Source organism: Camelina sativa, chromosome 4 (genome assembly GCF_030686135.1).
Source record: "Camelina sativa cultivar CO46 ecotype springtype chromosome 4, ASM3068613v1".
Taxonomy (NCBI): domain Eukaryota; kingdom Viridiplantae; phylum Streptophyta; class Magnoliopsida; order Brassicales; family Brassicaceae; genus Camelina; species Camelina sativa.
In genome coordinates this window covers 4,168,524-4,191,016 of record NC_141883.1, presented here as the reverse complement: position 1 = coordinate 4,191,016, position 22,493 = coordinate 4,168,524, and the positions used below count along the sequence as shown (strand labels likewise).

Below are 22,493 nucleotides of genomic sequence, written 5' to 3'. Positions count from 1 at the left end.
ATCATTCACTAAACAATCAAGTCCAAAATCTTCAATTACCATCTCAGCTAAAACCTTATATGTGATATTCTCATCTACTTCACTAAGAGATCCACCTTTTTTAGAATCAATTGCAAAATCCCAAACTCCTTTATTGTTTTGTTTCCACTCCCCACAAACAGAGTATAACTCAATCATAGTCACTAATCAGGTTAGAGATCACCTTGCGATTGAGGCTAGATCTCAATATGAATCGAGAGGAACCACTACCAAATTGAACTTGCGAATTGAGAGGAACCACTACCAAATTAAGCAGGATCGATCACTAAACTGACATCGGAGCTAGACAAAGTTGACAGATATCGCCGGAAATGATGGAACACAACGACGGAGCTAATCGTTACCGGAAGATCTCTTCGGAAAAGTTGGTGCCATCGTATCTCGTCGAAGAAAATAATTGGAGTTTATAAAATCTTAACACAATTTGGGTTTATAAAATGCGAGGGTAAAAGAGTCATTGTGTTTATTAATGAATGATATTAATAGAAAAGTAAAGAATGTGTGGTATTTGAGGAAGAAAAACTATTTGGGTGGCATTTTAGGGTATTTCTCTTAAAGTTTTAACACATTAAATCTCCAAAATTATTTTTATGGATACTAGAATCTCTCAAATTTAAATGATATACAACAGATTTTCCATAACAAAAGTTTACAATATCCATAATTATATTAACATTAATAAATTTCCTAAACCAAAAATCCAATTATAAAATGTCACATTAAATATGTTGAAAACCTCCATATAATTTGGTTTTTTTTTTTTTTGAGGAGTTACCAAAAAAAAAATTAAAATTCTATTAATTATCATAAACTATATATATTGACATGGAAAATTATAAACTATATAAGTATGCTAATTTGGTAAAACTATTAACATAACTAAACTTGATAAAAAAACTTATTTTGATTATTTTTTTTTACGCAAAAATTTATTTTGATTTTGGTGAGACGAGTTGGCATTAATCCTATATAGGGAGTTAAGTGGAATTGTTTTTTTTAAAACACTTTTAGATGTGTACCAAAAGATAAATGTATTAATAGACTATACATATATCACACAGGTTAAAACCTTGAAAACATTACAAAAATCTTATACTTTGAATACTTATATCAAATACCGGTAAAATTTTATATTTTTTAAATTAATAATAAATAAATACAATATAAATTTTAAATTTTTAAAATTAAAAATATTGTCCTGCAGTGTACCACAGGTTAAATACATACCTCTAACAATTGGGGGTGCATTCCCAAACAACCTGACTCGCAGGAAAACCAACCGAACTGGGAAATTGAAAGAACACTTGTAGCTCTCGAATTTTTTTATTGATTTTGCAGTGGCAAAAAGTGAAGGTGAACCAGAACAACTATTTATCTCGTTTTTTTATTTGTTTTGTATTGTATTTTTTATTTTTATTAGTAAATTCTTTAATTAAGCAACATGTAGTATACTAATTTAGATTTACTTATAACATCACTAGGAAAAACCGCTAATTAGTGTGTTTTATTTTTTCACTTAATTCATCTCTATCCCTATATTAGTAAAAAAAGAGTACAACTTGCATTTGGCCCGAAAATCCCTCTACGCCAACTCCAAGCAAACAAGAACGCGGAGGGTAAATATGACAATATGATTAATTGGGTCGGGTTTAATTTTTAGCGTAACCCGAAATTCACAAATCGGGTCTTTATAAAACAATTGGGGGGAGGGGGGTTTATGGGTTTTCGATACAAATGGGCTGTGCACATTTAGAGAACAATTTGTGGGCTGTGTATATTTAGGAAACAATTTGTGGATTTAGGATACAAATGGGCTGTGCACATTTAAACGAAATCCATTTCTTACCTTCCTATCACGGTAACTTAGCCGAGGATTACGCTACTCAATCTCATCAGTTAATTTGAAAGATATCAATCTCCTATCAAAATATGGAAATCTTCCTAACCTACCATATTTCCTTATTGGATTTTTTTATTAAAATCGATCCTTAACTAAATTATTCTGAAAATATTTACATACCTTAATTTACAGAATATAGCAAACTTATACAATCAAAGTATACCTAATTCATCATACGTGAAGCCCTCCTATAAATACAATGTTAGTAATCAAAGGTTCAATCATCAAACATTTTTAACCTTCTCCCTTCTGTCTTCTCCAACCCTTTTCCAATGGCTGCCGCTCTCACTCCTACCACAGATTTACTGTCCATCAAACCATTTAAAACAAGTTGGAGAATTCAAGTGAAAATCATTCACTCTTGGAAGCAAATAACCGTCTTCTTTGGCGAGACCATCGAAATGGTCTTAGCAGATATTTCTGTAAGCTTCTTTAACTTTTTATTTAACTTAATTCTATTCACGTATACTGTATATGCAAATTTACTGATTTTAAATACTATATTTTTTTTAAGGGAACTCATTCATGCAACGCTTAAAGAAACCACAGTTTGGAAAGTTACAGAGAACGATTATTTCCTGGACAATGGGTAATCATTAAAACTTTCCCCAAACAAAAACATACAATCGACAGCTTAGTTGAATACAGAGCTGATTACTCAGTTTGTTAAAATTGAACCAATTCGGAATGATAGACGACAATTCTTGAATTTATCTACCCCAACATCGATTTGATTGGACCCAATGAAGCTTCTCTCCTTTCCCGATTGTATATGTGAATTGGATTTTTAATGTGTAGAAATTAATATCTAAGCCCAATAAAATATACATCCCCTATATATTAAAATAAAAGCACTCTCCAAAAAAACTGATGTGTTGTGCTCATAGACCTCCTGTACCTTTTTTTAATAAATGTTCTTACTTTTTATTGTTATTTACATAAACATGCCACTAAAATATTATTTTTTCTATTAATTTTTAAATATGAAAGATTTAATCAACTATTAAATCCGAAATATATTTAATTATCATTTTTCATAACCTATTTACTTATTAAAAGTAAATTACATTTCACAAACAAGAAAAAAAACTATTCATTTATTTATCACTTTTATCGTTTTTCTCATTGACATTTTTAAACATAGGATTAGTTTAAATTAAATCAATTAGTTTAAAAATATTGCTTTATCTATTTAATGGTATAGTAATATAGATAATAATATGAAACATAAAATATGTGAATTGGATTTTTAGAAATACAAAAAGACATCAAAACTTTCTACACCACCTCAAAACTCTTTTCCAAGTTCAAATATTTCACGGGTGAAACGTATTTTACAGAAAATAAACGCAAATTTGAATAAACGAAAAAAAACTTTACTTACAAATTTTGTTTTATACAAACGAATCTTAAATCTCAAATAATTTACTCGTAATATTTTATTCAAATCGATTTATTTCGCACATAGTGCGGGTTGATACCTAGTACACCATTATAAACGTAACTCAACTATATTTACTTACAAGTTATAATATATTTAAATTACAAGTCATAGACTAAAAAATTTATACTTAAACTACGGTTACCAAATTGGTTAAATACATTGTCCATGTTCATGATGTGTAGAAGAATAAACACATATTAGTATATCTCTAACATCTATCATATTAATCTCTATACAATATTATTCCTCTGTTTGTGGACAAACGCATCTTCAGTCTATAACTATTTATTCTACTAGGTTTTGAACCCACGCTACGCGTGGGTTTATTTGATATATTTTGATTAAAATTATATATGATTGATGACGTTAATGAAATATTATCTTATAGAAAACTTTAGATTACTATTAAGAAAAAAAATTAACTTTCAGATACAAAATTTTTAAAATATAAAAATCAGTTTTGTTATAAAATCAAATCTGATAAAAAAATCATGAATTTAACTTACGTCTAGGCGAGACAAATCAAACTGGTGAACTCACAAATCCTAAACCATTTCTTTGACCACCAGAAAAATGAAACAATTTTATAATCATGAATTTATCTCAGTTTTAATATTTAATTGATCGTTATCACCTATGTTTTCATGTTTTTTGTTAAATGTTTTCTTATTCTTCATATTCTTTATTGTCATTTTCATTGTCAAATTTTATGGTAATTATCATCCGGTTCTTCGTTATACTCTTCTTCTTCTTCTTTCTCGTCAACTTCTTCACATTCTTCCACTGAAAAACTTTTTTAAGACTACCGCACAACTTGTTAACCCATCCAACTCCAAGACCAAAATCATTTATTTTCTCATAAAATTTGTGCAATTTTATGAAAACCAGCATAGTCAACACATGCACCCAATCATTGATAATTTCATCCATATACTTATTCGGTTTTAGATCCACACGTATTGAAACTTCTCAAACCAAAATTCTTACTTGTAGAGAAAGTAATATGAACACATGTATAGTTAAAACAATATTTTTGCTTTTCATCAATCATTGTTCTTTCAACTCAAATAACATCAAATCAAGGTCTTGCGACGTAAATCCTTCTTTCTTTGACTTAACAATAAAAAATTTACTGCAAAAGTATCAAATCATTTGCAAAGTCATACACAAAAACATGTTTTACAGTTCATAAGAGGTATAAAACACAAACGAAGATAAGTAAGATATTTTCAAGATATTAAAAAATATGATATATAATATTTAGTTATTCTTAAAATTTAAATTTTTTACTAATAGAGATTAAATATTTAAAATATTTTAATCTTAAAATGTAGTTTAAATATTTGTAACATTTTTTTAAAAGAGTTAAATATTAATGACACTTTAAATTTTTATAGAGTTTAAATAGTTATAATATTTTAACATTTTTATGGAGGTATTTATAATATTTTTAAACATTCTATAATAAATATCTAAACCTTTAAAACTTTAAAACATAAAATAAATCAAATAAAACTTTTAAATTTTGAAACTGATAAATTAGCATAAATCTAGCAAACTTGATAAATTTATAGTTAAAAACATATTAGTTTTATTTATAATGATTCTCAGCCATTGTCTAAAATTTTCTAGCCGATGTGGGACGTTATACATATTTCTTTTATTTATATAGATTTTACTTTTTCTTCTTTTTTTATCTAAAAAAATCTTAATAATATAGATTACTTCTATATTTACAAAAATGTTATTAATGAAAAATCTAATTATTATTGGGTTTTTTAAATCCTATATGGACACCTTTAGGAGTTATAGCTTCAACTTTTTATTAGTATAGATATAATATTTTAAAATATCTATGGAGGTTAAGTAATTGTATCATTTTAAAACATTCTATGAAGTTTAAATATTTGAACCTTTTAAAAGTTTTAATATTTATAATATTTTAAACTTATAAAAGGTTTCAAAATATAAAATTTGAACCTTTTAAAAAGTTTCAATATTTATAATATTTTAAAATTTAAAAATTATAATATTTTTTTTTAAGTTTCAATATTTATAATATTTAAACTTTTAAATTTTTTAAATATTATAAATTTTTTTTGAAACTTTTTAAAGTTTTAATTTGATCAAATAAAAAACCGGATCAAACCGAATAAAACTTTTAAACTTGGACGCCTGATAAATCAAGCTTACCTGCTCATTCGTTGTTGGAAACATATTAGTATTATTTATACTGGTTTTGAACAAATGTCTAAAAAGTTTCTAGCCGATGTGGGATATTTTGCATAGTTATTTTATTTGCATAAATTTAAAATTTTCCTTTTTCTAAAAAGTTCTGGAAATTTAAAAAATGTTAATGAATGAAATTTCAAATCTTGATAGGTTGTTTATAATAATTCTTAATATAAAAAATTCTGGAAATTGTATAAAATGTTAATGAGTGACATGTCAAATCCCGATAGGTTGTTTAAAATCCTATGTGGACGGCTTTAGAAGCTTATAACTTCTACTTTTATTTAGTATAGATTAAAATCCCATCTCATTAAACATGTTTTTTTTTATATAATCTTCAATACTAAGATATAAATAATTAATTAATTTTAAAAACAATTTAACAGCAGTAGAAGTAGCTTGGAACAAAACAGTATAGAGACGAATTAATACACCACCTTATATAGGGTCATCCGCTACAATAATATGCGAATTTTTCTTCGCACTGTAGCGCGGGTTCGATCCTAGTTCCAAAGTAATTACTAAGAACAACAAATTTGTTTTAAAAACTTCAACTTTTTTTAAAATGTTGTATTAATTTGGAAAAACAAAGAGAAGCCATCAATGAAATCAATTCCCTCGCAAAAAACGATGATGACGAATCTGCAAGTGGAATCCGAAGTACTATAAAATTCAAGAACGGCTCCAAGAATTCACATAGTCCCACGATCCTAGTCGCCGTTTATGCAACACACAGAGTGATACTTGATGAAGAAGCTGTGTTTGTGTCTCCGCTTGGACTAGCTAATTACAAAATAATTCCCATCATGGTTACGGTTTATTAATCATCGGTCGGTTAGAAATTTTGTTTAGCCCTAACATAATTATTTAATAAGTGATTAAACAGTTATGATTAAAGACGGTTCTGGTTGAAGCGGTTACGGTTATATACGGTTAAGGTTATACATGGTTACGATTATTTGATAATATGATACAGTTAATGTTATTTATTTATAATTAATAATTATTTTAGTATACTCATATTTCTATATATATCATATGATTCATATTAAATAAATAATTATTAGTGTATTTTATTACGTTTTTAAAACGATTACAATTAACAAATTATGGTTTATTTATGCGGTTAATCAACGGTTTTTATACAGTTATGTGATATGCTCAAATTTACCCTAGAGCTACTCTCAAATTAAGAGATCATTATAGTACTTAGGGGTCGAATTCCATAAGGACTCTAGATTACACAATAGATTTAATATTCTTTTTTTTCAACCATTGGGCCACAACAGGCCCGCCCATTAGTCAAATCCCTACGTTCGTAGAGAGCGGGACTTGATCCCTGATGTGATGGTGCCTTGTGCATTAAGGACTTACCATTGGCCACTGCACTAAGGTTACTTCACAGATTTATTATTCTTTTAATTATGCTAAACCAAAATCTCCTATATAATTAAATGGAAGTACACAACTTTTTTTGTAGACTATATAATTTTTATAAGTTGGTTACAAAATAGGTTATAGATTAAATATAGGTTGGTTACAAAAAAAAGGTTATTGATTAATTGGTCAATTTGTGGTCTATATGAATACACTTAAGAACATACCAAAAAATTCTCTTAAAGAGAATATTCCAATGATTTATACAATTTCCGAAATAAAATCTTTAGTATTCTATGTATTGCTACAAAATATATACTGTTAGGCAAACAAATATACGGTTAGGCGTAAAAAGGAATAAAATCTTACCTAAGCACAAATCATATTAAAAAACTTTCATCAAACATGTTCAAAAATTTAAATAAAAACAAAACAACAAACATAATCATTTATCATAAATAAAATTACAAAATTAACAGTATAAAACTTACAAAATAGGTGTTTTTTTCAAGCCATCATATTTAGATAAGTTCACCAAATCACTAATTCAAATCTCTTTCCAAAAAAATAATTTTGCTCACCAAAGGTTTTTGTCATGAAAACAATTATATTCTCATATCAATCAATAATCCTAATATCTAAATCCAGATGACTAATCAAAGAACTAGCATTAAGAACAACCTATGGTGAAGAACAAGAAAGATAATGAATCTAAACAATCAATCAATCTAACAATCCATGAAATCCCTAATGATGTTACTATATTTTACCATATTTAAGGCCTTGTTTAGTTCATGTTTTGCATCATATAGAAATGATTCCTTAGCTTTTATAGTCATTTATGTCCAAATATACACTTAGGATGTTTAGAAGTATGCATTGCATACATTTGTGCATTTGGAGTATTATTAGGTGTTATGGAGCTCTAAAAGGGTAATGAAGGACTTGGTGTTATTTCTGGAGCTAAACAAGAGGACTGAAAGTATCAGGAAGTGGATTCGCAAGGCAACTCGACCACAGCACTCGAGCAGGCACATGTTCGAGTACTCGGTCGGATTCATAACGAGCTCCTCAAAGATCGATACAAATGAAGATCTTCCGTTGCGATTCAGCTTCCGCATCCTTCATGAGAGTTGTAGGAAATTGAGATAACTTTCTATTGCCGGTGGTTTAAAGGCAATCAGAGGTGTAGTGCAAGAGTTATCCCTATATCATCCCAGATCTAAGACTCGAGCTACGTGACGGACCAACCACTCGACCATGCACTCGACCGAGCACATGGTCGAGCTGACCGCCGCCTCTCTGTTTTGTCCTCTAGCTAACTAGGGCATCTCTCTCTTTACTATATATATGTGTACTGACACTTGTGACCGAAGAGAGAGACCCTGGAGACCATGTAGACACCTCATAACCTAGTTTTTGCCATTTTTAGCTACTTTTACTTTATTGCATCATCTCTTATCTTTTCTAGGATTTTCATAGATTTGTAACCTTCATAACTTTAAATCTATTGAGTATTTGCTTTCACTTCTTTGTTCAATATTGTTCATCTTTATCTTATCTTTCTAATCATGGTAGTTTCATTAATTTCTGGGTTTGTGTTCTTCATGATGATTTTTAGATCTGATTAGTGGCTTAGGATCTTGAGGATGGATTAGGCTGGATAATGGTTATGGTTGTTTAGATTGATCAAGCTTTATTGTTATACATCTCTTCTAGATTAGATATGCTCTATGCTATTCTTATACTGAGAGGGTAAAGATAGATCTTAAGCTTCTTAGCATCATACTAATGTCTAAGTTGTTAGATAAGTCTACATCTAGAGATTATCATGAAGCATGCTAAGAGATTAGATGTTTTGTTTGATTTTTGACAATAATGATCTTGGTTTTAATGCCTGCTTTTATATGTAATAGCTAGTGAGAGCTAGGTCTAAGAGTATCTAAGCTTGATTGTTATTGTCATGAGAATGGATTAGCAAGTATTAGAAGATCATTGTCTAGAGATAGCTCATTGTTGATTGAGGTTTGTTGATCAGTTTAGATAACCATAGCTTAAGCCCAGCCCATGAATCCATCCTTAGGACCTTTCTTTGTCTATTGATTTCCCTGTTTAAATCCTGTTTATTGCTTGTTGTTTGATTCACTTTCATTTTGCTCTGTTTTTATTGTTTCTCTGTCTCTGTTTTTCACCGGAAGTCAACTCGACCCCTCACTCGACCGAGTGCTACTCGAGTGCCAGTTTACTTCCTCGTTTATGTTCTGTTTCATTTCAGTTTGCTCTTAGTTGCATTTGTTAGTAGTTTTCTATTGCTTAGCATAGTTTATTGCACATGTTCTACAGTTTAATTATGCATTAGTATTGTCTTAAGTTGCTTTAATCTTCTGCATTTACATTTTTGTCATTAGGTTGTTAGAAACAAATCAACTTGATATTTGGCTTAACTTGAATGCATTGATCACATCTTGACTGCTTACATATCACACTCTTTATGGATTGACATCCTTTATGCTACAACATCATAAGGGAATTGAAACACCTTGCATTACATTCTGATCATCTTAGCCTAAGTCTGTTTGTTTGCATGTCATCATTCATTCATTCATTCATAAGTAGATACTTGAAACAGCTCTTGTTTCACCTAATGAGAAACCTTAAACCTAACAAGCAGATCTACTCAGACATAATTGTAAGAACACAAATAATGAATAAAATAGATAGCATTAAGAGATTAAAAGAAGAAGTAAAGGAGTTATGAATCTTCTTTGAAGGAGTTTTGATTCTTCTCTCTAAAAGCTCTCTAAAAATTTCTCAGGGTTTTCTCTCAAAAGGTTGCAGGAAAAAATAAAGCTTAGGTCTAAACAATGACCTAGAAAACCTATTTATATTCCTAAAACACGTCCAGGGACTAATGATGCAAATATGGAAAACTTCGGGAAACTTTTGTAAAACTTCCAAAACTTGGGTCTTGAGTCGGGTAAACAGGGTGTCGACCGACACCAAGGGTGGCGTCGATCGACACCAACATTTCTGATCGGCTCCAAGTTGATTTCTTCGGTTCAATGCTCCAAAATGATCCAAATTGCTTCACTTTTCTCTGTCCATGCCAAAATCCTATAAAACCCGAAAAGAATCACAAAGAACCTAAAACACACAAAGAAATACTCTAAAGACTCCTTATATCATGGCTAAAACACCTAAAAACCATGATATATCAATTCCCCCAGACTTAGCTTTTGCTTGCCCTTAAGCAAATCAATAACTTAATCTGTGGAAAAGGTTTGAAAACGTGGAAACTCCTTTTCTTTTTAAAGTAATGTCATGATCATCCAAACCATAATCCATATGCTTAGCAGACAAATCCAAATCGAACCACCATGTACTTCTCCGTAGAAATTCACAGAATCCCAAATTCAAACCAAATTCCATAATATCCTCTATTTAGCCACCCGCCAAACTCCAGCGAGGAGTGCAGTACAGTGTGGCCCAAAACGAGGCACCTGAGACCCCTGGTTCGCCAAGCGTTCCGTATCATACCCTGATTTAACCGAATACTTCCCGGATTTCGTAAAATACCAACCTAGTGAGTCATCCAACTGGGAACTACCCAACGGTATAGCCCTGATCAAAGATGCATCCTCCGGAACAAAATGCTCAAGGAGCATATCCATACACCAAGTATTAGTTTGGCGATCAATAAGATGTGAAATTTTTAATGAAGGGTCCTGAAAAGGTCCCTTACTCATAGCTGGTCTTGGGAATTGAGCTGGTAGCCATGGATCTGTCCATATGGAAAAGGACTCTCCAGTCCCAACCCATATAATAAGCCCTTTATTAACCAAAGATCTAGCTGAAACAATACTCCGCCACCCATAAGATGGAGAATATGAACATATTGGGTCCATAGGATTTGAATTCCTGTAATACCTGCCTTTAAACACCCGTGCAAAAAGAGAATCGGGTGAATCAATCAGCCGCCACAATTGTTTAGCCAACAAGGCAGTATTAAAATCATCAACATTCGACCCTATCATACGCCTTGCTCATGTCCATTTTGATTGCCATATATTTCCCTTTACAGGACGGATTAGTCCTAAGCCCATGAAACATTTCCTGAGCAATCAAAATGTATCAGAAATCAGCCGACCAGGCACAAAGGCTGACTGAGTTTCCGAGACAAGAGTTGGTAACACCAATTTAAGCCTTTGACACAAAATCTTGGAGATGACTTTGTACCCCACATTACACAGACTAATCGGATGTAGTTCTGCCATCCATGTAGGCTTTGCCACCTTGGGGATGAGACAGATGTGTGTTCGAATTAAACTCTTGTCAAAAATGCCCTCCTAAAAAAACTGATTAACCATGGAAACAAGATCTGTACTGACAACCCCCCAAGCCTTCTGGAAGAACAATGCGGTCATTCCATCCGGCCCGGGCGCCTTATCCGGCTGCATCAAAAACAAAGCCTTACGAACCTCTGCCTCCGTAACCGAAGCTGTTAACCGCTCGTTAACCTCCTCCGTAATTACCATGTCTACCTCACTTAAAGCCTCCTCAAAAGACTATGGGACAATGGAAGTAAATAAATCCTCAAAATACGACACAAAAGTATTGCAAACATCTTCTTCCTTTGTAGACCACTTATTATTCCTATCATGCAGCCCAATTATTCGGTTTCGAGCCCGTCGCTGTTTTGTTTGCGCTTGAAAATACTTGGTATTTTTATCCCCCACTCTCATCCATCGATTCTGACTTTTTTGATGCCAATAAATCTCCTCATCCCTATAAGCCTCTCGCAAGCGAGAGGTAAGATCTGTAATAACCCTCAGATCAACAGTATCGTCCTCTTGAGCCACCTCCAGCTGACGTTTAAGATCCTCAATTGTATCTCTCCCAAAGGGGACTTGGGATTTCCGCCACTGAGATAATGCCCTTCTGCAACTCCCAATCTTGGACACAAAACTAGACGAACTCTGGTCAGGTCCACCACCCCAGCCAGCAGAAATCGCCTCTAACAAACCCTCCTTACCAATCCAACGTCTATCAAACATAAAACACTGACGCCCTCTCGGACGCTTAGCACCAATACTAACCACTAGCGGTTTGAGATCAGAAGCGATCATATGCAGGTATTCAGTGACCGTGTCCAAAAACTGATCATGCCAATCCTCAGTACCTAGATCCCGATCCAACCTGCACCGAATCGGCTCTTATCTCGCCAGTGTTTCCAAGATAGCCAATCACCAAGAAATGGGAATTCCATAAATCCACAATCCTGGATCATCCCATTAAAAGAGCGAAACGAAGCTGCATGTCTTAGCTTACCCCCCTTTTTTCGTGGTTCACTGTGATGTGAGCGCCGGACGCGGTCGTCTATGGAGTCTCACGGACGGACGGTCGCTACGGACGGCGCGTCGTTGCGGACGGTCTAACCGGTCATTGCGGATGGTCGAACGCGGATCTCCGGTTGCGGATGGACGGAAGCTGGACGAGATTTGCCGATGAATAACTCGACTCGGCAATCTCCAGGAAGGATGGTCGGATGGGAGAACGTCTCGGTAAGAAACTCGACCCGATCGGTTCTTAAGGAAATGGTCGAATGGGACACTGCATTCGGATGGACGATGGACACTACAGATAGAAGGGTGGATTTTCGCGACGACACACGAGAGATGGCTCGGCTCGTGATACGGTCGAACTAGGGGATTACGAAACAGGTTCGTGAATCTCCTAGGGATTCTCGAGAGCCAAGTCCCGGACTTGGGCTAAGGAGAGAGGTGAGACAAGAAACAAAGATTCTCTCTTTGGAAGTTAATTCAATCTTCAAGTCTCCGTTTTACAATAGAGAGGAGGGTTTAAATAGTGTGAGGGTTTAGAGAGAACTAGGGATACGCGGACTCGCTATGGTCGGCACACGTTTGCCCTTGACATGTTTCCTTTGATGGAGAACACGTCGCCCTCTAAGTGGTTTAAAAAGGACCACACACGTCACACTACTCTAACGTTACAAAATAAAGTTCTAGACAAAGTTCAAAACGCAATGCTTTAAACGAAAAAGGCCACGTCCTTAGGCTGGACGCGGGAACCATGTCATTGGCTTCAAAATGCGGTGTTGTGCGTCAGAACTCGTCGCCTCGTTAAAACCTTCTCCGGTAAACCACATGAGAAAAACCCAAAGTAAGGAAAAAGAGTACGAGTCATGATTCTAACGTCTTTGGCGCCCTCGTCCTTTGGTAAGGACGAAGGCCATACGGACGATCTCGCCGATGGCCGAATCGATCTCTTGGTCTTTTTGGATGAACGGTTGAACGCAGTGGTTGATCTTGTGTCTTGGAGTCCTGGATGAGCTCTTGGTCCGAGTGGTTGCACCGGGAATGATCCTAGAATTGCCGGCTCCGAGTTGTCCGAAGGGTGACACCCTGTTAACTCAATAAATTCTCCAATAACCAACCAAGGAGTTGATCTTATAGAACTTATCCGTAGTAACCATTCCCAAACCATGTCCCGGTTTTTGGGTACCGGATCCCCATATACAAATGTTATATGAAAAAATTTGCCATTATAAGTTGCTTCAATATCAATCAATCTGTTTGTAGCCAATAAAATTGAGACATTAAAATCATCCTTATTATAAAACAAAGCCAAACCTCCACTATAACCAATAGGTTCTACAGTCTTTAAATTTTTATAACCAAAATGGCCTATAAATTGTTCCATAAAAGTAAAAGATTGTTTTGTTTCCATGAGAAATAAAAAAACTGGCCTATGCTTATTCCATAAATCTCTGAGATTTCCAATGGTGGCCTTATTGCCGAGACCGTGACACCCTTTATCCCCTTCCTGAGACCTTATGGTTACTCCGCTTATCCCAGCATCCTGTCCTTGTGGAGGAAGTCGACGTCGTGGGGACAAAAGCATATTAGCATTCCTCTTTTTAGTAGAAACCCCTCTAAGCAGAAAAACTCCCTTCCCCTTTTTCCCCTTCTCACCTACATCCACCTTGATTGGAGCACCAGTGTCATTCTCATTGACAAATGTATCCTCACTTGCAAGCTTTGCTGCTTCAAACTCCCCTTGCACTTGATCAACATCCACTTCCTCCAACGCTGATGCATCCACCTCCATATCAGCTTTCTCCGCATCTACCACTCCCAACCCAGGATCCACCCTGACTTCCCCACTAGACATAACCTGATTCAGCAATGCCGACCCATAAGTATCCATTTCCGTGATCTCCTCAGTCAAACCTGTATCCTCCAAAGATGATTTGGTCATAAAGACCTGCCCATCTACCATAGAATCCTCTGCCACCTCATCAAGAAGGGCTTGGACAGGATCTGTATCCTGATCCTTGTCTTCCCCCTCTAGCCTCATCGAACTCCCCCCGAGGTTTTCTACAGATCCTCTCTCTCCACCCGTACCATCAGCAGCACCTGACAACTCAGTTTCTCCACCAAATATTTGACCCTCCTCAAGAGGATCATGCTCCTGGGGAGCCTGAACCGTTTATTCCTCTACCACCTTGTCCTCCTGGAAAAGGGCCTTCCGAACTTGCTTATGTTGCCTTTGATCAAAAGATTGCACCTGTACCTCCTCCGAAACCGAAGGTAAAACAGGACCAGTATGCTGACGCGGTGAAACTTGGCATTTATGGTGGGTGATGATGAATGAGATGATATGATGTGATGATGAACAGGTGGAATGCAAGGAGTTTCAATTTCCCTTATGTTGTTGTAGTATAAGAGATGTCAATCCTAAATGAGTGTTATGCAAGCAATTAGGGTATGAATATTTGTCTAAGTCAAGCCAAATATGTAGGATGTTTGTCACTAACAACCTAATGATGAATGTAAAATGCAGAATGTAAAAGCTTATAAAACTAGATGCTAAAAGTAAAGAGAACAGGATGATCTAAACAACAATGCAATGAAACAGAAATAGAAACTATAGTAATGCAAGTAATAAACTAATGCAAGGCAAGTAATGAACAAGAAACTAAATGAATGTAACAGAAAAGCAACTAAAATGAAATAGGAATTGAAACAGGACAAACACAAATCATAAACAAGAATTCTAGGGATGAGCTCGAGCAAGCACTCGATCGAGTGTGCGATCGAGTACAGGGTCGAGTCAGACAAATGCGAGAAACAGAGCAATGCAAACAAAACAGAGCAAGACAAAAGTAAATCAAACAACGACCAAACAACATGATTTAGACTAAGAAATCAATAGACAAGGAAGGTCTTGAGGAGTGATTCATGGGCTGGACTAATGATTAAGGTCATCTAACTTGGTTAACAAATCTCAATCAACTTGAGCTAATCTCTAGACAATGATCTCCTAGAACATGTTAATCCACTCTCATGGCAAAAACAATCAAGCTCATATATTTCTAGACTTGTTCTCACAAAGCAAAGAACTTATACAAGCAAGCATTAAGCAACAGATCATTTATGTCAAAAATCAAACAAGACATCTAATCTCTTAGCATGCCTAATGATAATCTCTAGATCTAGCCTTATCTTGCAACCTAGACATTGGTGTGATGCTAAGAAGCTTAAAATTAAATCCTACCCTCTCAGTTATAGGATCAGCATAGAATACATCTAGCCTAGAAGAGATCTATAACAATCAAGCTTGACCTAGCTAAACAAACCTTAACCACAATCCAGCCTAACCCATCCTCAAGATCCTAAGCAACTACTCACAAATGCTAAACATGATGAACAAAGTCATAAACCCAGAAAATAACGAAACTTGCATCATTAGAAAGATAAAGCAGAGATCTACAATTTTGAAGAAGGAATCAAACTCGAATTCTTTATACTTTGAGAGTTATTGAACAAACAAGTATGAAGAAATCTCTTGTTTTCTCCTTTAAAAGTAGAACAAAATCTAAGAAATGTAAAAAGCAAAAAGCATAAATTCCCAAAAGGGTAAAAATTAAGTTTTTAGATTTTCTCCAAGGTGGCTCTCTTGGTGGCTGAAGGGTACAAGGCCCTTTTATAGAAAAAGTAGTGGAAGCCCTATAAATGCTAAAAGACAAAATAGATAGGCGGCTCGATCAACTCGACCTGGTGCTCGGTCGAGTTACCGGTCGAGTTGGCTCTTCTTGTGCTCCTTCCACTTGGTCGAGTCCTTCTCCGCACACGGTCGAGTGTCTGGTCGAGTGGGCGGTCGAGTGGAACTCCGGACCCTTGATTCTTCACCTGTAACTCCCTTGTTTTCTTCTCTTGATAGCTTCACTCCTCTTCAGCATTGCTTCCATGCTCCTTAGGCTCCAAAATCACCTGTTTATGCAAGAAAATATGCAAGTGCAATGCAACTATACTCTAATGCATGAACAGTCCTAAAAGCTATGCAAATATGGTGAAACAGGATAGCAAAAGATGCAAAAGATTTGAATATATTAAGGGAAAACAGGGTAAAATATATGAACATCACGCGGTTTCCCGCGAGCAACACCATTCCTTCCCCTTTGATCCTGTGAGGTACCAGAACTAGAGGACCCTTTGTAAATAACCTTTTGTCTCGGCATATCTCCCAACCCATGCTCAGACCAAGAATGAGAACCACCATATTGATGACCTCCATGATACGATCCTTTGAAGGAACCACCCAGACCAGTCCCTCTCCTCCCATCAGCCATGACCGCACCCTTATAGCTAAAATTTTGAGCTCTCTCTGGGTGATCCTCCCTACGAACCAAAGAGCCACCTTGAACCCCACCCTGAGACTCTGAGCAGACCGTTTCATCATGACAGAGACTAAAACACTTCTTACACCAACCATAAAGCTTTTCATAAAAAAACTTATCAACCGTGACCTCCCCAGTAGAAAACTCAATATCACTATCAAAGCAGATAGGTTTGAGCCCGACAATTGTAACCTGCACCCTCCCATGGTCAATGTCAACCGCTTCGACCACCCCCAAAACTGATCCTATATCCCCAAAAGTAGACTCTGCCCAGAATTGAATAGGAACATCCGATACACAGACCCAGAACTTCAAGGATGAGGGATAAGCAGGATCGACCAATGGTGTCCACCTCACCAAAGACACCATCCAAGGGTCAAAATGGAAAGGCTCCATCGACAAAACTTCAACAATATCTGCTTCCTCATCAAAATCAAACTGAAATTTGCCAAAGCCTAGATCAGCACCAGCAACTTTCCCCTCCACTTGCCAAATGCGCGGCAACATGAGCAATAAAGATTTCATGTCTTGCATTTGGGGATTGAAACATCTTCCAACCATCGTTTTGGAGTAGCCCGCAATAAGCTCAGAATTATCAAAATAAGAAATCTTGATTCTGCGCCTCGGTCTCGTCTCCCCCTCTTTCTAACCCGCCAAACCCTTCTCCATAAGTCCAGCTTGCGACATCTCTACCCAAGAAAAAACCCTCGAGCACACAGCTTTGTAACAAAAAAAGGACCAATAGCAATATGAAAAGGAGATAGTCGAAAAAGAAGTGCCTGAGCACAATGGTTCCCAACATCCTTTTATAGAGAAACCACCTCGAACGAACCCATCGAATCCGGAAACTCATATATGGAAGATACACTTGGAGAATCCTAAAGATTGGAATTGATCCCCCAAGACAGCAAAAGGAATTAATCCTATCAAGAGTGATACGTCACCCACCCCCTGCTCCGCAAACCATAACTCCAATGATCGACCAAATCCGATAATTATCCCTATCAATCTTCTCTCGCAACTCAGGAAAACCATAACAACTCGCATATCTGCCTCAAATCTCAGACAACAAAGTCCAAATCTCTGAAACCCCACAACAATGAAACCAAAGTGAAAAAACACAGATCGAAAAGATCCGACCATAACAGTAGCATCATCAACCAGAGATATAGCCACATCCCACAGATTTCGGGAACCGAAATAGACCAAAATATAAACCACAACCAGCAAGTGAATCACCTTGAAAATCTCCATTCCCACCAAAGGAGGGATACGATCCCAAAATTGTGATTCATCCTTGTAAATCTCCGAGATATCAAAATCCCTGTTAGATCCCAGTAGAACACCATCCTCCAGATTAAACCTCGAATCACCCAGTAAAATCCCGTGAACCATTAACCATATGGAGCCCCCATCACTCCAAATCGAGAAAATCCGGAAGGCACATCCAAAGAAACACCATCGAACCCCAGCAAACCCGGAACAGATCTCCAGTGAATCCCATAAATCCCCAATCACCCCCAAATCAAGACCCAAATCGCCACCAAAAATCTTCGCTAGGTCAAGAAACCCTAAATCGCCGTCGCCTTCAGCATCCTCTTCGTCCTAGTTAAAAAGACTTTTCCCCTCAACACTATATCCTAAATGTGAAATTGAGAACCCAAACTTAAAAAAGAAAAATTAATTCTAAAAATTAATTTTAATATTTTAATTTGTTAAATAGTGCTATTTTTGAAATTTTATGAAATGTGTGCTATAGTTGTCCATAAAACTTGTTTTAGTGCTATTTTAGGATATTTCTCTTTAATCAAAATGTTTTATCTTAACCTAACTGGAAGAGATCCAGAATCATAAGAGGAGTTTTTTTTTCTTTAATTTTTTGTCTTGTATGGAGATACTAGTAGTGCGGAATTTAAAAAACGTAATTTTTTTTTTGAATGAATGTTAAATTATATTCAAACCAAAAAAAAACCTGTTTTACATTAGATGCGTCCTCCAACTAAATAAGCTGTTTAACTTTGAAAAAACAGAGCAAGTGGGAAAAACAGAGCAGAGAGGACTCTTTATAGGCGAGAGCCCAACCACATACACAAGCCGTCATGGTGCTTGGAGCCATGAGTCTGCAGCGATAGTAACTTGTTCCTGACAGTCCGATCAATGTTTTTGACAAGGTTAGCCATTGGGGTTACAAGCTCGCCATGTCGTCGTTGATTGCGTTCGCGCCAGATAGCGTGGATTGCAGCCTGGAAAGCAAACTGCAGAATGAAGTGAAGCGTGTTAGATAGAGTTGGAGCAGTGATCTGATCAAACAGGGCACTGAAGTTTGTCGGGTAAGCAGGTGGTAAGAGTCTCCCAACCAGCTGCTTCTAGACTTGACTTGAGGTGTTGCAGGCGAAGAACAAATGGTCTCTAGTCTCCAATGGAGCATTACAGAGAGCACAAGAAGGATTCACTCCTGCATTCCATGTCAACATTCTATCCCCCGTGGTTAAACGATTTAACGTTGCTAGCCAAACCATAAAGGAGTATTTAGGAGTGGCAGAGGAAACCATATTCCCTTATACCATTCTTTAATAGGACCTTTCTGCCTTATTTGATGCCATGTATCCTGTGTTGAAAACTTTGCTCTGAATTTACCTGTCTGAGTCCTCCACAGAGCAACATCAAGTGTTGCTACTGGTTCTCTGCCTCAGAGGTTATCCAATTCATTTTCAATTTTGTTGAGAATATCCCACCGATATCGACGTCGTTGATGCGAGGCCACTGCCTCAGCAACAGACGCAGCGGAGGGGATTCCCATGGCCACAAAGCCTCTGTCTCCAACAAGCTGATGAAGACACCCAATAGAACACCAGCTATCATACCAAAAAAAAGTTTGCAGACCACTCTCGACCTCCATTTCATGAAAATATCGAGCCTGAGATCTATATTTAAGCAACTTTTTCCACATCCAAGATCCCCTAGTTGTCGTTTCTTTAACTGACCAAAACGATTCATTACGAAGCAACTCATGCTGAACCCAGTTCACCCAAAGAGAACTTGTAGCTGAAACTATCCGCCAGATTTGCTTAAAACAACTTACTTTGTTTGCTTCCACAAGATCGGGGATACCCAATCCTCCTTCTTGCTTTGGTTTACACACATCCTTCCAAGCCACTTTCGCTGTTTTTGTATTTAAATCAGGTCCATCCCAAAGGAAAGCGGAGCAAATTTTTTCAATTTCCTTTATACAATAACTAGGTAAACGGAAAGCTGAAATCCAGAAATTGATAAGGCTTGAGATTACTGAACTCAACAGCTGCAACCTTCCAGCATAAGAGAGAAATATGTTCTTCCAGGAATTAATTTTTGATTTGATCTTCTCCAACAGTGGTAAACAATCTGAAAGTGTCATTCTTTTCGTCAGTAAAGGAAGACCTAAATACGTGACTGGTAGAGTCTCCAACTCTAAACCAAATTGCTCAGCCATGACCACTCGAGTCGAGTCAGCAACACCCGAGAGAAAGATAGTCGATTTCTCAATACTTATACCAAGACCCGATATCCGCTCAAACAACTTGAGAACCTTAAGAATTCCCTCCATGGATCCAACTTTCCCATCGGAGAATACCATAATGTCGTCAACAAAGCATAAATGCGTGAGCTGCAAGTTGCGACACTTTGGGTGAAAACCAAAACCTCCCTTACTGGCCTCGGCGTTCAACATCATAGATAATACATTCATGCATAGTACAAACAGATAGGGAGAGAGTGAGCATCCCTGCCTTAGACCTCTTGAACTTTGGAAAAAACCAGCAAGCTCTCCATTCACTTGGACAGAAAAAGATGCCGAGGTAACACATAATCGAATCCAAGTGATAAATGTTTCTGGAAGGTTATATGCAGCAAGTATATTCAGTAAAAACGGCAATTGAACTGAGTCAAAAGCCTTTGAGATATCAATTTTGACAGCACAACGCGGTGAGAGTCCCTCTTTATGATAATCCCGAATTAGCTCCGAAGCAAGAAGAAGATTCTCCATTAATAGTCGACCCTTGATAAATGCCGACTGATTTGGGGCAATGAAATTTGGGAGTAGTCGTTTTAATCTGTTTGCTATGATTTTCGAGATAACCTTATATATGACATTACAACAGGATATCGGACGGTAATCCTTCATGACCATAGCATCTGCCTTCTTCGGGATCAGAGCTAAGATTGTTGTGTTTAGTCCCTTAGGCAGGAAGCCAAATCTGAAAAAAGACTTGACTGCAATCAAAAAATCCTTCCCAACAATAGACCAAGCTTCTTTAAAGAACTCCACAGTAAAACCATTCGGCCCTGGAGTTTTATCACTTGGCATAGAAAATAAAGTTTTCCTGATCTCCTTATCTGCAACCTCTTTTATCAGCTCTTCACCCTCACGATCTGAGCAACGATTGTGAATAAGCTCCTGCAGATGCTCCACTGATATACCTTCAAAATCAGAAGGTTGATGCCTCAAGAACTCAGAAAAGAAATGAACTGCTTCAGCTTTAACCTCCTCAAACCCCGTTAAACATGATCCAGCTCCATCAGTAACCTCCTTAATAGAGTTTCGTGTTTTTCTTTCCCTCACAGAATTATGAAAAAAATTGTTATTCTGGTCCCCCACCCTCATCCAATGGATCCCAGATTTCTGTTTTAAAAAGCTCTCCTACAAATCTACTAATTTCTCCCATCGATCTAAGGCTCTAGCCTCGTCCTCAATTGCTACAGGTTGCAGATTTGCCAGAGTATTTTCTTGTTTAGCACACAAGTCGGCATAAGCCGCATTTGTACGTCGTGAAAGATCATAAAGTTTTTGCCTACTCAGTGATCGTAAAATAGGCTTTAACTTCTTAAGCTTCTTAGAAAATCTGAATAAAGCAGAGGTTGATTCAAAGATAGATTCCGTTTCTGCCCAAATCTGTTCCACAGCAGGTTTAAATTATGGCATTGAAGCAATGATGTTTGTAAATTTGAAAGGTCCCTTCGGTTTGGAAACCTCAGACTGCAGAAAAAGCCTACCCCTGAGATGATCAGAGCAACCACCTGATTCAAATACGCAGTAAGACTGGGGAAATGCAAGTGGCCAATTATCATTCATTAATACTCTGTCCAGCTTCTTACAGATTAGACCATCCTTTCTTTTGTTACACCATGTGTATAAAGGACCATGTTGTCCGATGTCTGAGAAGCAACAATGCCTTATCAGTGCCTGAAAGTCGCATTTGCCAGGAGGGATCGATAACATGATACTTGAGTGTTCATTCAAATGCAAAATCTCATTAAAATCTCCACAAAGCAACCACGACAAAGAACTAAAACCTGAGGAATCATGGTGAGACTGAATGTCTCGCCATAGATCTTTCCTTTCCTCCATTGAATTTGAGGCATAATTAAAAGAGACAATGAACTCCTGCTCATATGGCTCCACTGATAGCTGACAAGTGATCATTTGACTGCTTTTTGACAGCACCTGTAGTTGCACCCTTTCGTTCCAAACAACCCAGATTCTCCCCAAACGGTTATACTCGTAATTAGATACTATAGACCAATCCGTAAAAGCTGAAGCAACAACCTGATCCACTTTACTTTCCTTCACTCTTGTTTCCAACAAACATCCAAAATGATGAGAATGCTTTTTAATCATATCTTTAACTACCAATTGTTTACTGAATTTATTAAAACCTCGGATATTCCAAAAGAATCCTGACATTAGTGTTTACGGTGGGACTTATTTCCGAGAACCTTTTGCTTTTAATCAATTGGTTTTTGCGTAGTGCCATTGAGATATTTAT

At 36.4% G+C, this 22,493-nt stretch overlaps 1 protein-coding gene, 1 long non-coding RNA gene and 1 pseudogene across 2 annotated transcripts; 1 reads left to right on the top strand and 2 right to left on the bottom strand.

Moving 5' to 3' along the window:
• Positions 1-2,175: 2,175 nt before the first annotated feature.
• On the top strand, positions 2,176-2,762 carry LOC147945338 (uncharacterized). Its single transcript, XR_015596335.1, has 2 exons — positions 2,176-2,361; positions 2,454-2,762. It is a non-coding gene; the product is annotated as an uncharacterized LOC147945338 (long non-coding RNA).
• Positions 2,763-11,557: 8,795 nt separating this feature from the next.
• On the bottom strand, positions 11,558-17,253 carry LOC147945337 (uncharacterized). Its single transcript, XM_087509207.1, has 3 exons — positions 16,435-17,253; positions 13,168-14,492; positions 11,558-12,188 (listed from the first exon to the last, which is right to left on the bottom strand). Exons 1-3 carry the CDS (start codon positions 17,251-17,253, stop codon positions 11,558-11,560), a joined length of 2,775 nt encoding a protein of 924 aa, XP_087365333.1.
• A 1,502-nt stretch (positions 17,254-18,755) lies between these two features.
• LOC147945336 (uncharacterized) lies at positions 18,756-22,345 on the bottom strand (annotated as a pseudogene).
• Between the last annotated feature and the right edge of the window lie 148 nt (positions 22,346-22,493).

Excerpts from the sequence above, each read along its gene's own strand:
- LOC147945337 (XM_087509207.1), bottom strand. The coding sequence starts at position 17,253 with ATGGTTGGAAGATGTTTCAATCCCCAAATGCAAGACATGAAATCTTTA. Across the intron at positions 14,493-16,434 it reads CTCGCGGGAAACCGCGTGAT|GCTCCCCAGGAGCATGATCC; the intron begins GTTCATATATTT and ends TAAACGGTTCAG. Across the intron at positions 12,189-13,167 it reads ACTCTTTTTCCTTACTTTGG|GTTGGATCGGGATCTAGGTA; the intron begins GTTTTTCTCATG and ends GATTCGGTGCAG.